This window comes from Nilaparvata lugens, chromosome 1 (genome assembly GCF_014356525.2).
Source record: "Nilaparvata lugens isolate BPH chromosome 1, ASM1435652v1, whole genome shotgun sequence".
NCBI classification, from domain to species: Eukaryota; Metazoa; Arthropoda; class Insecta; order Hemiptera; family Delphacidae; genus Nilaparvata; species Nilaparvata lugens.
This window is the reverse complement of record NC_052504.1, coordinates 12,610,609-12,625,088: the sequence shown is the minus strand read 5'-3', so window position 1 is coordinate 12,625,088 and position 14,480 is coordinate 12,610,609. Positions and strand designations below refer to the sequence as shown.

At 38.2% G+C, this 14,480-nt stretch overlaps 1 protein-coding gene across 3 annotated transcripts in view; it reads right to left on the bottom strand.

Moving 5' to 3' along the window:
* Positions 1-14,480, bottom strand: part of LOC111053493 (arginine-glutamic acid dipeptide repeats protein) — a 49,679-nt gene that overhangs the window by 14,391 nt on the left and 20,808 nt on the right. For all 3 annotated transcript variants that reach the window (XM_039430438.1, XM_039430431.1, XM_039430422.1), the window contains exons 11-17: positions 11,263-13,578; positions 9,508-9,700; positions 8,950-9,171; positions 7,789-7,996; positions 6,932-7,088; positions 6,274-6,413; positions 2,449-2,586 (exon numbers count right to left, since the gene is read on the bottom strand). In XM_039430438.1, coding sequence (XP_039286372.1) covers positions 2,449-2,586; positions 6,274-6,413; positions 6,932-7,088; positions 7,789-7,996; positions 8,950-9,171; positions 9,508-9,700; positions 11,263-13,578 — 3,374 coding nt within the window. The remainder of the gene's footprint in view (positions 1-2,448; positions 2,587-6,273; positions 6,414-6,931; positions 7,089-7,788; positions 7,997-8,949; positions 9,172-9,507; positions 9,701-11,262; positions 13,579-14,480) is intronic.

Here is a 14,480-nt window from a genome sequence, read left to right as displayed (position 1 = left end):
ATCAATACAAAAAGGGCTTAGAGACCTGCCCAAGAAAGCAATTCGATTATATAAAAGCCTCACTGTAGACGCAAATATTTTTTTAATTCTATGTGATATGAATGTAGGACTGTAAGTATTGAACTAAGTTAATTTGGTGGTATTTTGAGATCAAAAATTCAACTCAAGATTGATTTTCCATATATTTTAAAATTAACAATGGAAAATAGAGTCAACGAAAAAGAAAGCTTGTACACCACAAAACTGATAAACAGTAGAAGCGGGCAATTAAATCTCAGCCACATTGAAGAGGTTGAAGTTACATTCAATCTACAAGGAAAATGCATGTAAAGCATGACGTCTAGCACAGAAAAACATTTAGAACTTTTTAGGGTGGACACCACAAAATTAGTCACAAATTAGGACACAATTTGATTGGAAGTACCGTATAATACAGCTAGAATACAAAAGCATGAAAGGGAAACTCATGCCAAAATAGAAGTATGAACTTTACATTAATTTATAACAAATAATGAACAACGCATTCGACACCTAGAAAAATGTACAGTAGTCCTTGATGGTGCAACCTATCCAATTGTATTCATCAGTTCACCTATTACTTACTAGATTAAATAAAGTCTAACAGTATGAATAACAAGTATAAGGGTTAACAGATAGTAAAACGGTTTGACTATTTTATGCGTAGTTTGCATTTCATTTGCATACAAATTTCATTTGACATTACTGTCGTTTTGGGTTGTGATTAAGCACGCTTCACGCACTTGTGATGACGCAAGTTTAGTTTGATTATTGATGACCTTATTTTGGCCATGAATTCTTTGCTTTTAGTTTACACCAAAGAAAAGCAAAATTGAGTAATTCGTTCTTTCAAGTCGGAAGGTGTATCATAGGACAATCATGGACTTCATGGGACAAAAATCAATTATTGTGGTAGACACTTTCAAAATTGCTGAAATGTTGGATATATTCTTCAATGTCCGTGAAAATGATCACGTTTGAAATTATCTAGTTACCAACCGCCTTGAATTTGGAAGAATCTTGGAGAATATGTTACAATTTTTGGAGACTTAGAAGGGATTTGAAGAAAGTTTTATTGTGGTAAAACTCAACAAAACAGACTTTCATTGAATTTTTATGTTTAAATTGTGTATCGAATAATGAATTATTTCAGTGACTTCAATATTAAAGGTTATTATCTTCGTAAATCTCATTAAATTAATATCAACACAGTATTTGAGTTGTCAAGTTATCACGCATCAACATCAACATGTCATTTACACATCGTGATAGGGTTGTATGCACTTGCTTGACGCAGACTAATTCTAACACAGATAATCAATAAGAAATGTAACTATTTTAAAAATAGTTGAACAGTTGACAAAGTCGGAAATCTTTAGTGCAATTATTTGAGGACCTTGGACAATCTGAACAAAGCTACCAAAATCACACCACCCACAGTGAATAGCCTATCTAACTGTTGCTAGCAACTGAACTATTGTAAAAATCATTGTACAGTGTTAATTATGTGAGTAATAAGATGTAGTAGTGAATTCTGCTTGGTATCATATTGGTATTTTGATTTGAATTTCTTGAAAGCAGACAGGAATGAAAAGATTTAGTACCAACAATGTTGTTATTCATAGAATGGTCAATTTTTCTTGGTTTCTCCTATGTATTTGCTTAGTAAAATTGGGTTGCAGCCCCTTGGATTCCCCACTAACTTGCAATTACAAATCAAAAATATTCTGCCGAATATGATTATTGAGAAACTTCCAAAAGGTTGTTTAGTTTTTAGAGGATGAAAAAAAAATTCAAGAATATTAATATAATCTGCATTATTTGTTCTTACTGGAGAAAAATAGTATTTTCATTGTTTATAGAATATAATTATAGTACCCTTTTTTGAAATTAATAAAATAATAGATTAAGAGCACAAATTATTGTTTTCGTTGTATTGCAAATAGTTAGTTGTTTTTATTCATTGACGTTCAATGAGTCCCAGTTCAATATTGCAATGACGTAGGCCTATTGAAAAAACGTGAGTAGTGATTATTAATTTATTTAAAATCATGATCACATAACTCTCATTGATAAGCACTCATTTATTTATTTAAAATTGAATTTACAACTTCAACTGATTTCTTTTCCACTATAATTCATGATGGTAAAAAAATGGTTGAGCACAAAGATCGTTACCGTGAAGGTTATACAAAATTTATTATTATCACAAAATTGACTGTTGCAATCAACTTCACTCAATAAAAAATCGTATTCACTCAGAATAAAAGAGCTCGTAAACTGTATTGAATTAATTGATTATCCAAGGTCCACAAACAGCATTAAGGAAAAGATAGGCACTTGGAAGTGACAAGTCTACAACAATGATTCCATGACTAACGCTACCCGTTTGTGCTAGCTACGTGTGGTGAATGGGGGGGGGGAACTGACCTCTCGCGGGTGCCGGGTCCGTACATGGAGTTGAGCTGGTAGTGCAGCATGGGATCGATGCACTGTGGAGGCAGACCCAGGGCGGCCGACCGCTGCACTGTCACCGGCGAGAAGCCCGCGTGCGGGCGAGCGTACTCACTAAACAACAAAGCACAAACCAACATCATTCATTGTCATGTTTTGTGGTAATGGATTTAAATCAATAATCTTACCTTACCCATCAACGATTTAGTTATTAAACTTATTATTCAGACTGTTCGGTACACTTTTTTTAAATTGGATAATCTTTTTTAATATAATTGTTAAGATCATTATAAGAGTGAAAAAAAGTGGCAACTGAAATTGTCAAGTGTTTTTAAGTGGTCTAATAAGCGAGTTATGGGTTGTTGAAGTGCTAACTCAGTTTTATTTCCAGATACTAAACAGTTTCGACTATATTAAAAGAGCATCTCTTAAAAATTCAAAAAATGTATCTTTCCAAACTAAAACATTTTATTCCTCATATCGTTCATAAATAAAAAAGTAACATTTTTTTTGTAAATTCGATAACTTGTTTATTTTGCTATTAATCGCGAAAAAACGCATATTAGAACAAAGCCAATGATATACTGAATGTATTAAAAAAAACTCCAATAGAAAATTCGAAACCGTTTATAATCTGAAAAAATTTTGAACTCATAAAATATTAAGATGGAAATAATAGTTGTGAAGTATCCAGTTTTTAATATTTATTGGTACAAACTTAATAGGTACACCGATGAGCTCGTTCGGGATGCAGTTTACAATCTTTGGAGCGATGTATACCAGCTGCTTACGAATAACCGTTAAATTCGAATCATAAGTAACATATCTATGTAGATTGTATCTTGTTCTATGAGTTACATTGATTCTTGAAAATGAGCTTCTATGTTTATTGAAATATTTAAATATGCTAAGCACATAGAGTTGACGGATTGACATGACTCTCAATTCACTGAATGCAATTTTTGAGGGGAACAATATGGGTTTATTTAATATGGTTTTTATGATCATTTTCTGTATAATGAATAGTGGTAACAAAAGAGTGTCATAAGTACCACCCCAAACCGCCAAGCCATAATTTAATAGAGATTGTACAATTGCAAAATAAAGCATTCTCAACTTTGATAAATCAAGTATCGACCTCAACTTATAAAAATTATAGGAGACAAACCTTAGTTTATGGCATAGGTATTCAATATGCCTTCTCCACTTGAATCCCTCCTCGATTATCAAACCCAAATATTTTATTTGACTAGTCCTTTCAATCTCAGGACATCTACAGGGAGCATCGTCTAATAAATTACAATTTAAATGCAATTTAAGTGTACAATTTGTCTCTTCATGTCCAGAGATATTTCTTGAAAAGGCGATATATTTTGTTTTTTTAATATTTAAGCTTAGGGAGTTAACATCTAACCATTTCTTCAGAGTGGAGATGCCTCTGGAGGCGGCTCCATAGACTCTCTGCCAGGTGCTCTCTCCAAACAACAGCACAGTATCGTCAGCAAATGAGAATACCACACCTCCATTCAGGTCTAATCTGAGTATCTCATTTACATAAAGAAGGAATAAGATTGGTGATAAGACTGTTCCCTGAGGGAGACCATAACCGGAGAGAGGCAGATCACTCACACAGTCATCAAGTGTAAGAATTTGTGATCTATGTGCAAGGTAGCTATGGAACAATCTCAGAGTTGTACCTCTGATTCCTGCTCGATCCAGTTTATTTAGTAGTTGGTTGTGAGCCACAGTATCGAAAGCCTTGGCTAGATCAAGGAAAACCGCAAGAGTTTTCTTTCCCTTATTTAACAAATCTGCCACAGAATTTGAGAAATGGATTAGAGCATCATCAGTACATTTATTTTTTTGAAATCCAAATTGGTGGTCTTCTATTATCCCATGTAAGTCAAAGAATTCAATAATTTGAAATTTTATCACTTTCTCCATTATTTTCGTTAATGAACTAAGCAAACTGATTGGTCTATAGTTCTCAGTGAGTTTTTTATCACCTGATTTGAATAGAGGTTTGATTTTGGCGACCTTGAACAATTGTGGAAAAACTCCTTCGCGAAAACATTTATTTATAATTGATGTGAAAGGATAGGCAATGAAATCGGCTACTATTTTTAAAGTTTTACTATTTATACCATCAATACCTGGACATGTATTATTTTTCAGACTGAGTATGGCATTTTTTATTTGAATTTCATTTACCGGTTGCAAGACAAAAGAGTCGGTCAATCTCGAGTTATTTTTCTTATATTTGAATTCATAAGCGGACTGGCTGGTATATTTAGGTATCCTATCAGCATAAGTTTTACCAACATTTACAAAGTATTTATTTAATTCATGTGCATTTAATTTTATTTCATTTTCTTTCCTTTTCCTATCTAGTAGTTCATTTATGTAAGACCATAATTTTTTTGCATTATTCCCACATTCGTTAATTTTAGTTTTATAATAATCATCCTTTGTACGATTTATAAGATTATTCAGTAGGTTCCTATATGTCCTGAATTTATTTTTCAAGTTAGTATTGAAAGGTTCCTTTTTTAGTTGCTTGGCAATTTTATCTCTTTCATTAATAGACTCTATCAAGCCCAGCGTGATCCATGGTTTCAGTGGTTTTTTCTTATGATTAATTTTTTTTTCATATTTAGAAATATGTATATAATTTGTAAGAGTATTAACAAACCTCTCAACCATAGAATCAACAGAATCATCATTGTTCAGAAATTCCCATTTTTCGTGCAGTAGGTATGATTTAAGTTTATTAAAATCAATCATAGTAATTATATTTGTCTGTGTGACGGGAGTGTGAGGCAATTTACTGTTTAGATTTATATGAAGAGTGGTAGCAAAGTGATCAGTGATATTTAATTTAAAGACATTAGCTATTTTTGGTTCGATAGAATGTGTAGAATTCTTGAAGAATATATGATCAATTAAAGATTGACTATTATCCACTTTTCTAGTCGGAATATTAATTAAAGAATTAAAACCATTTCCATTCATAACATTCAGATACTGGAATGTACAGCGATCAGTGCTCAAAATATCGATATTAATATCACCTGCAAAAACTACATTACGATTATTCGGAAGAGATTCAAGATAGTTATTCAACACTCGGATAAAATTATCTGTGTTGCTGTTCGGAGACCTATAGACTGCGATAACTTGTATTATCAAATCATTACCCAGTTCAACAATAACACTCAGCGCGTTAGCTTCTATCAACTCACAATCTAAAACTGTGAAATTATATTTTTTGTTAATATACATGCAAAGACTATCGCATTTATTAAGTTTACTGGGCTGGTTTAGCAAATTGTAGCCATCTATATAAAAATTAATTAAAGTGTTAATTACAAAAGCACATTTACAACAATATCTTAATATTTTATGAGTTCAAAATTTTTTCTGCTTTCAAAACTATTTATTATTGTCAGGATCAATTCACAATTGATAGCATTTATTTTAAATATACTTGCACATTGTTTGAATAAAAAGATTCCATTTTAAATTATTAGTTTAAGATTTAGAAACAGTTAAGTCTCTACTCCTACTGGCGAACAAGTGTTTCACTTATGCCAGTAGTTCTTCACCTCCAGTCGTATTTTTCAGATAGTTGATATAGATATTTAGAATAATAATTATTGTTTTTTTCTCTGATCGTCACATCTTTGTACTGTTTTCTGTGTTTTGGTGAAATAAATTGAATTGAATTGAATACGTTGTTACTACATACGACTAGTACAATTAATATGTAAATATAGGTAGGGTTATATTGGTTTTGCTCACCTCAGCTGTCTAAGAGCTGGTGTGTCAGGATAGGCACCAGGCCGTGCTCCGTATCTGTCATACGGCGAGGAAATAGTCTCGATTGGCCCTCTTGAAGGTGGCTTCGATGCTTCTGGCTTCTCAGGAGTTGCTACCTTTCTCTGTAAAACAACAAACATTTTTCCGATTTAAAAACTGAGATATCATCATCCATAAGTTTTATCAAAGTTAATAATTTTTCATAATCAATAATTGAATTTACAAGAGTTGGAAATAGAATCTAACAATCGTTATTATTGCTTTTAATTATTTTTTTTTATTTTAATGTAAGAACCTCAAGTCTCTACTACCTATGGTAGTAGGTAGGACAAGAAAAGTAAAAACCATACATTGCTAAATTTGTGTTAGAAATGATAACATTTTTCTATGAAGTTGGAGATTCAAATTTGCCACTTGGAATTTTTAAATCTATTATTCAATGAGCTATTATTCAATTGAAATCTATTCAATACTCTAACCTCTTGTATGGATAGTCAACATATGTAACTAGGGAGAACATAATCTGTAATTTGTTCATAATACATTTCGTACAACAATTGTAAATTATTTTAGATGCATTTAGTCCGTAAAATATAGGAATTTCATTGTGATGGAACAATATTGCATAACAAATACTCACAGCTTGTGCTTTCTCCCGTTCCTCTCTCTCTTTCTCAGCCTGCTTCCTCAGCCTCTCATCTCGCTTCCTGGCCAACTTTGAATCAGGCACTGGCTTGAACGTCAGATCAGTTCTTGTGCACGAATTGTGCTCGCCTCTATTCCAATGACGCAAGAATCTGCAAAACAATCGATACACTCAAACTGAAATCACCTTTTAAATACAAATGAATAACATTCGAAATTGAAAAATATCATTCTTCTAAATCTATTCGAAACTGAACTCGACCACCTTTGCTTGGTGGGTGCGTAATACGACAAGTCCAACATTTTCAGCAAATCATTGTTGTTTTGTTGGTAGATAAAATATTCAAATGAATTTACTAAATAATTAATTACCTGTGAAACAAACAGTAGTGAACGTTATCATAACCAAAGATTTCATTATAGCTCATAATTAAAAGTTGTTAAAATCATTGACTTTACTTCAGTCACAAAGGGGCATTAATTACAAAGTACAACGATCTTTTTCACTATTAACTTGTGTACTATTAACTGTTTTACCACTATTTTCTATTTTCAGATTACATTTATTATTCTTTAGTACTTCCGTATTTTGTTTCTCTTCTTAATAGAGGCTCAAGATCAGACAGTATTTTGAGCTCAAGTTCTTTTGTACTGTAAATACAACTAATATAAATTTGGTAGATATAATAATTTCTCTGATTGCCAATGAATTGCAACCAGAGGAGTTTATTGACAAAACATATACATAATTGCTAATACTAAACTTAGTTCTAATTATGATACCCCACTATAATAATATGTGTCGGGGTGATCATAATATTATTTTCTAAAACATAATGGTAGTTGACTTACATAGCACTCTGACTGCGATGACATTCGACGTCCTCGATCTTGGGCTCGGGACTGGGCCCCCTAGGCACCTGATTGGTGGGACTGGGCACCTCGTCCTCTTCCTGGCAATTCATCGCCTCGTCTGCCGCCGACATCGTCAATGGCTCCGGCTTCAGCACATCACCGCCCGGCACTCCCAGGTCGTAGGCTGGATGGTGGCCGTGCATGCCTGACAACACAATCAGTCCAACATTATAGCTTATGTTTTCATAATTAAGTGGCAATCACAGTGACATCTAGCCACTAATGAGTGGGAGTTTATTGGCCATTTATAAATTACATAATACACTACACAATTAAACATTAATTCAATATAATGATCACAGAGTAGACTGCATCTCAGTGACTCTTGTTTCGTTCGTGCATTCCAAGTTATGAAGCCAGACACAACTACTGTTCATTCTTTCTTTTCAATATTCTTCTCTACTTTGTTGTGTGGAATTAATAAACACACTTCAACAATACGATCTTCTTTATTTAACTATAACTTTTATCTATAGCTCACATAAAAATAAAAACGCCAGATTAGACGCATGTTTCTGTTGCACAGCCGTCAGAAGGAGCTTATTTATGTCTTCAATAGCTAAAAACGGCCAATTAAGTTGTGCGCCCGAAGTCGTGCTGTTAAATACGCTATCTACTCGTGCCAAATGCATTTTAGAGGTTGTGATAGCTTTTTTTGAGAGATGTTTACGAAAAACATATGGTGAGAAATCTCGCCAAAAGCCAAGAGTCGCCATATTGTTTATCAATTTTATGTGAGGTCTTTTAGGTCTGTTCACAGTGATGTCGATTGAAACTTTCCCCAATGCCAAGACATTGGTTGGATAGAAGCATGTACGGAAAAAAGTGAATAGAGCTGCAGTGTGACTTATGTGTGATGCTAATTCGAGATATAGCTAAATGGGCTTCAGCAAACGACTGTGCAATGACCAACCATTTATGTCAGTGATTTTAAACTATGTCTCACATAGCTGTTTGATTTTATGTAAAGACTCTGCAACCGGGCATCAGTGTTATAGAAATTTGTAATAATAGAGAAAACTATAAGCTATTGATAATAATAATAAATACTTTTGTTATGCTTTAAGCACTAAACTAATGTTACAAGTTAGAGCCTACCGTGAGGCGCAGCTTGCAAGGGCAGCGGCGAGTGCATAGCGGCTGCCTGCGCATGCGCCCTGAGTGCTTCCAGCGAACTGCCCGGAGGTGGCTGGAGCGCGGCCAGCGACATGGGGTGGTGCGGGTGCACCATCATGCCGTGGTGGCTGGGGGGCGGCGGAGGCGGTTTGCCTCCACTCTGCCCCCCGCTGCTGCCGCCTCCCGACCGCGAACTGTTTGCGCCTACACCAAACGAGAAATGTCAAATGTGAGCACAGGTACCAGTAAATGAGCTAAATAATAAAAACTAATAAGCATTATCAGATATATAAGTTGAGACAACAATAATCAGAAGCATTGAATTAGATTATATTTGAAAAAAGCACAGTTGAAAGCTTGACATTAAATACCAACTTCACCAATAATTTATAAATGCAAGCTTTTTCATTGATTAAAGCTGGATTCGCACACAATAGTGACAGTGAAAATATAACTTTTATAAGTTCTAATGGTATTGGTGAAATAAAATGATATTCTTATGCTTTGTTTTCTGTATGGTGTAGGTTAGGTTTCACTCACCCAAGGGTAGCATCATCTGGGGGGACATGCGCTCGTGCGGTGCCGGTGGCAGACCGGTGGTGGAGTGGTGGTGGTGTGTGTGCTGGTGGTGGTGGCTGTGGTGTCCGGGCATGTGGTGTCCGTGGCCGTGATTGGTCGACACCGACGATGACGTCGTCTGGCTCAGCGTCGCCGACACGTGACAACTTGCCGACTGCACCACAATAACACATTCAAGTGAAACCCAACCCAACACAAACTTCAATAGAGCTCCAGGCATATAATTATTTGAATTAATGTGTAAATGTAAATGCAATTTAATAATTGATTAATGTGTTTAGAACGTTTAACAAAAGTTGCTTTGCCTATGTATATTATCTTGTCTTCCGTCTGATGTTAGATTTACAACTTATAACATGTTAGTGAAAGTAAAGAGTAGCTCTCTTTTCTGTTTAGGACTACTTGTAATATAAATAGAAATAAAATCTCAATAACCTTTTTTGAATTATTTTAAACATGTTGTGATAAAATAATTCAAAAAAGGGTACTGAGATATTTATTTCTATTTATAAAGAGTAGCTATACTGATTTAATTGATTTGAATGATTATAACTATTTAGCTATTGAAGAAGTGAAATCGAACTGAAGTTTAAAGGCCGGTTTTCGAGCTAGGAATTTAGCTAAGGCTTTAAACAGCTGGAGTCAGAAAATTGGCTTTTCGAAACGAGGCGTAGTCGTAGTCCATGTTTAAATTAAATTTCGAAAAACTAGAAGATTGAACACAAAATAAAATAAAGAGAAAATAGTGTAAAGTTTCAGCTATTTTGAATATTATTCATGAATGTTTCATTTCGTCAAGGAAAAACGTTTCCAATTATATGAATGAGAAAAATAAAGATTATCATAAAAACTTCGACTACGCCCCGTTTCGGAAAGCCAATTTTCTGAATCCAGCTGTTCACAAATCTAGAGCTTAGTTAAATCCCGAGCTCAGAAGCCAGCCCAAATTTGTTTTAATTGAAGTTCAAATAAAATTTAAATGTCTTATAATATAAAACATGATAGAAAATGAGGAATTGAGCAATTGATGGAATACGAAAGCAGGGAGAGTAAATAAAACAATAAGGGCCAAGCCATACGAAGCGCTTTTTTCTGGATTTTTCAGACGAGTCGGCAGGGGTCTCCGATTGGCTGATTCCCGAACGCGAACACAACAGCCAATCGGAGAGCTTCCTGCCCTGCCGACTGGTCTGAAAACGCCTAAAAAAAACGCTTTATATGGCTTCGTCCTATCAAGCAGAAAGATCTATCAGGATGAAGATGCACTTACAAAGTACTGGAAGAAAACCAAACACATAGGAAGACATCAAGATAATAAGCAACAGCTTCTTTCTAAACCATATTGAATCTATTCAGTACTAGTTTTACAATAATTCGATTTATTCTAAAAAGCTTCATTATACTATTATTTCGTCCTACTAAGAAGACTAACAAGAATCAATTGAAACCAACAAAAAAAAAACTCCGATAAATTAAAGGCAGTTGCTATCTATCTGATTAACTATTAGAAGTTGATAAAATAAGCATAAATCTAATTATTTTCATAGGGCTACTTGATTTGTTATTTTATAATAACTATTATAGAAATGACTAGTAACCGTTTTATACATGTTTACATGTTTACATAAACACACAAATTGTATTCACGTAAAAAAGTATAAAAAGAGTACTAGTAGCTTGTATAATAATTAAATAAGCATATTATGAAATGATTACCTGCGTGGAAGGTAGCGACATGGCCGGGGAAGGACTGCCTCCTCGTTTGGTGGAGTTGATCTTGTGCTGCACAGAAGCAGTGCTGCTGGAGGTGGAGGAGTGCGAGATGGTCTGACTCTGCTTCTCGCCGGCCGAGTGGTGGTGCACCGAAGAGTGGTGCGAGGTGGAGTGGTGGTGAGTCTGAGTGATCTCCTGCGTGGTGCTCTCCTCCTCTCTGAGGGAGCGTGTGGTGACCGACGAGTGATGCGAGGTCATCATGGTGGTCGACGACTCCATGGCTTCTCGTTTGTGTGCTTCGTGCGAGCGGGGAGGCGGCACGGGTTGGGGGATCGGGTAGGGGTAGGGGAACGGGTAGGGGTAGCCGGCGGCATAGGGGTGGTGAGCGTGGTAGGGGCTGTGGTGCACGGCAGCCGCGTGTGCAGCGGCCGCGGCGAACAGCGAGTGAGGGATGAGCGGGTGGTGGGGGTGGTGGATGGCCGGCACGAAGGGGTGGGGGTGCGCGAGGTGGGCGGGCGAAACGCGGCTGAGGGGCGAGGGCTGCTGCGACGGGTGCATCACCGGCTGAGGAATCGAAGTGGGCGGTGCTGGGGGCGGCGGGGCCGGTGGCGGGAAGGGAGGCGTGTGAGTGGACGATGACCTGGGTGCTGGCGAGGGAGTGGATGCCGTCTCCACTGCAGGCGGCTGCTGTTTGACTGGGACCGGTGACTTGGAGGGCACCGAGCCGCCGCCATTGTACTGGTCGGGCTGCTCCTTCTTGATGTTGTCGAGTGGCAGGAACGGCGACGCCGGCTGCGGCTGCGAATCGGACCGCGGTGGTGGCAGGGGCTCTCCGCCCGCCGAACCACTAACAATCGACGGTGCACTAGTTGTCGTGGGAAGCAGTGGCTGTGAAATTGACGAAGACCCTGTATAGCCGGGCACTTTGACCTCTTTCAGTGACTGCAAAGGATCTGCAGACGGCTGCACTGTATCCGGAGGAATCACTTCCTGTTTGATTTTCAAGTTCTGTGGCTCGCTCTGCAATCCAGCGGCTGAGCTGAGATAGGGAGGCGTTGGGTCCATCTTGTCCGGCCTTGCTTGGTGGTGAGGATGGAAGTGCGGGTGGTAGTAGGGTGCGAATGAGCCGTGATGCTGCGAAGGAGGGGGCACCGGCACCGTTGGTATCGTCAGAGTGGGCTTTTCACTGTCAGCCACCGGATTGTAAGTGGGTATGAGAAGGGCTGGCGACTTTTCAGCTGGCGCTGGCATGGAGTCAGTGTTGGTGGCCTGACGTGGAGACGCAGTGGTCGGATAGGTGGTGAGCTGGATGGGTGACATGGAAGGCTGCAGCGCGGCAGCATTGCTGACTGTTGTGACCGTGTTGTCGGGTGCTGAGCTGGGCCGCTGACTGCTACAAGCGTCATTCGACGCCGATTCGTCGCCACCTATCGGCTCCACTTTGATTGTAGCACTGGCATTACAGCTGGCTGATTGCAAGCCAGTTGTGCGCTGAGCAGTGAATGACGGAATCGTTATCGTTTGAGTGCTGGCAGCAATTGAATTGGAGTTCTCTTCTTTGGGTACGAAGCCATCGACGGGTGCATTAGTGATCACAGGAACAATCACACTTTCCTGATTCTGATTTTCGAACAGACCCTCGCGTTTCACTGTCAGTTTGCCAGGCGAGGGAATGTCCTCGAATGCTCTAGGCAGAGGCCCGCTAACAGGCTCCATACTCCTCTCTTGAGGCATCACAGACATTTGGAAGAAGTTGCCATCTTCGGTCTTTGGTTTTACATCGGTTTTCATCTCGTTTTTAACGTCGTCAGGAGTGGGGACGGGATTAGAAGTTGGGGTGGGGGGAGCCGGGGGCTGCACAAAGGAGGCGGCGGCGACCGAAGGCGAGACAGGCGAGAACTTGGACTCTGTGAGGTCGTTGGGGTCTGCCTCGGGAGCGGCGACAGGCTCTTTCTTGGGTGCATTCTCGTCGGGTGGAGCGGGGGCGGGCGGTGGTGGAGGTGGAGGTGGTGGTGATGACGTCTCTTCCACCTTGGGGATAACGTTGGCGGCAGGTGGTGGAGCATTGGGAGGCGGCACTTCAGCCGCCCCCGGCCCGGCTGCGGCCTCCACACTGTTGGCAGGTGGGGGCGGCGGCGGAGGCGGTGGCTCGCTAGGTTCGTCGGCCACTTCGTCAGGCACCGATCCGCTGTCCGTTGTCAGACTCTCCGATGGACTCTCTGGTCGCTCTCGCTTCCTCTTCACTTCCTCCTCACTCTCCTGCTCTGTCACTGTTCTCTTACGGCTTTTGCCAGTATCTGGCTTCTTATCAACACACAGCTACAACACAAAACAAAAACGTGCAATATTAGGATTATGGTATTCCCGGTTCTGACAGTGAAACAACTTTATATAAAAAGTGTAATACTTTATATCAACAGATCCAAAAATACATTCACTCCATACATTCCACCTTACAATTTCATAGCAAATTGATTAACCTGTTACCGGAAAATTCAATTTTAGATACCATCACTAAGGGCCGGTTTCCGAGCTCGGTATTTAGCTAGTTCCTAGACTTTAAACAGCTGGGGTCATAAAATTGGTTTTCCAAAACGAGGCGTAGTCGCAGTCATTGTCATAGTCACGGTTGAATTAAATTTCGAAAAACTAGAAAATTGAACACAAAATAAAATAAAGAGAAAATAGTGTAAGTTTCAGTTATTTTGAATTAATAGGAATGTCTAATTTCGTCAAGGGAAAACGCTTCCAATTATAGAAATGAGAAAATAAAAACTACGACTACTGTTATAAAAGCTCGACTACGCCCCATTGTTTTGGAAAGCCAATTTTCTGACTCCAGCTGTTTAAAGTCTAGGACTTAGCTATATCCCGAGCTCGGAAACCGGCCCTAAATCAAGTACTAAAAACTAATAGATTGGATTCAATCAACATATGTTTTTCACCTAATTCACAACACATTTTGATTGTTTTTTCTCTAGTATTGCCATCAGACTTATATACAGTAGTATAAATATAGGGTTTCCCTACTTTCACATTGATTGAATTGTATAGTAATAATATTATAGTTTAGTTTACCATGTTATATCATAATTTTTCTATTGGAAGTAATATTATCTTTTCTGTTTTGGTACTTTGTCATCGGCATTCAAACTATGGTTTGCTGGTGTCGCCGAATTAGTATATTAAGTTAAAAAATTATATTTCTTATTATAAAATAT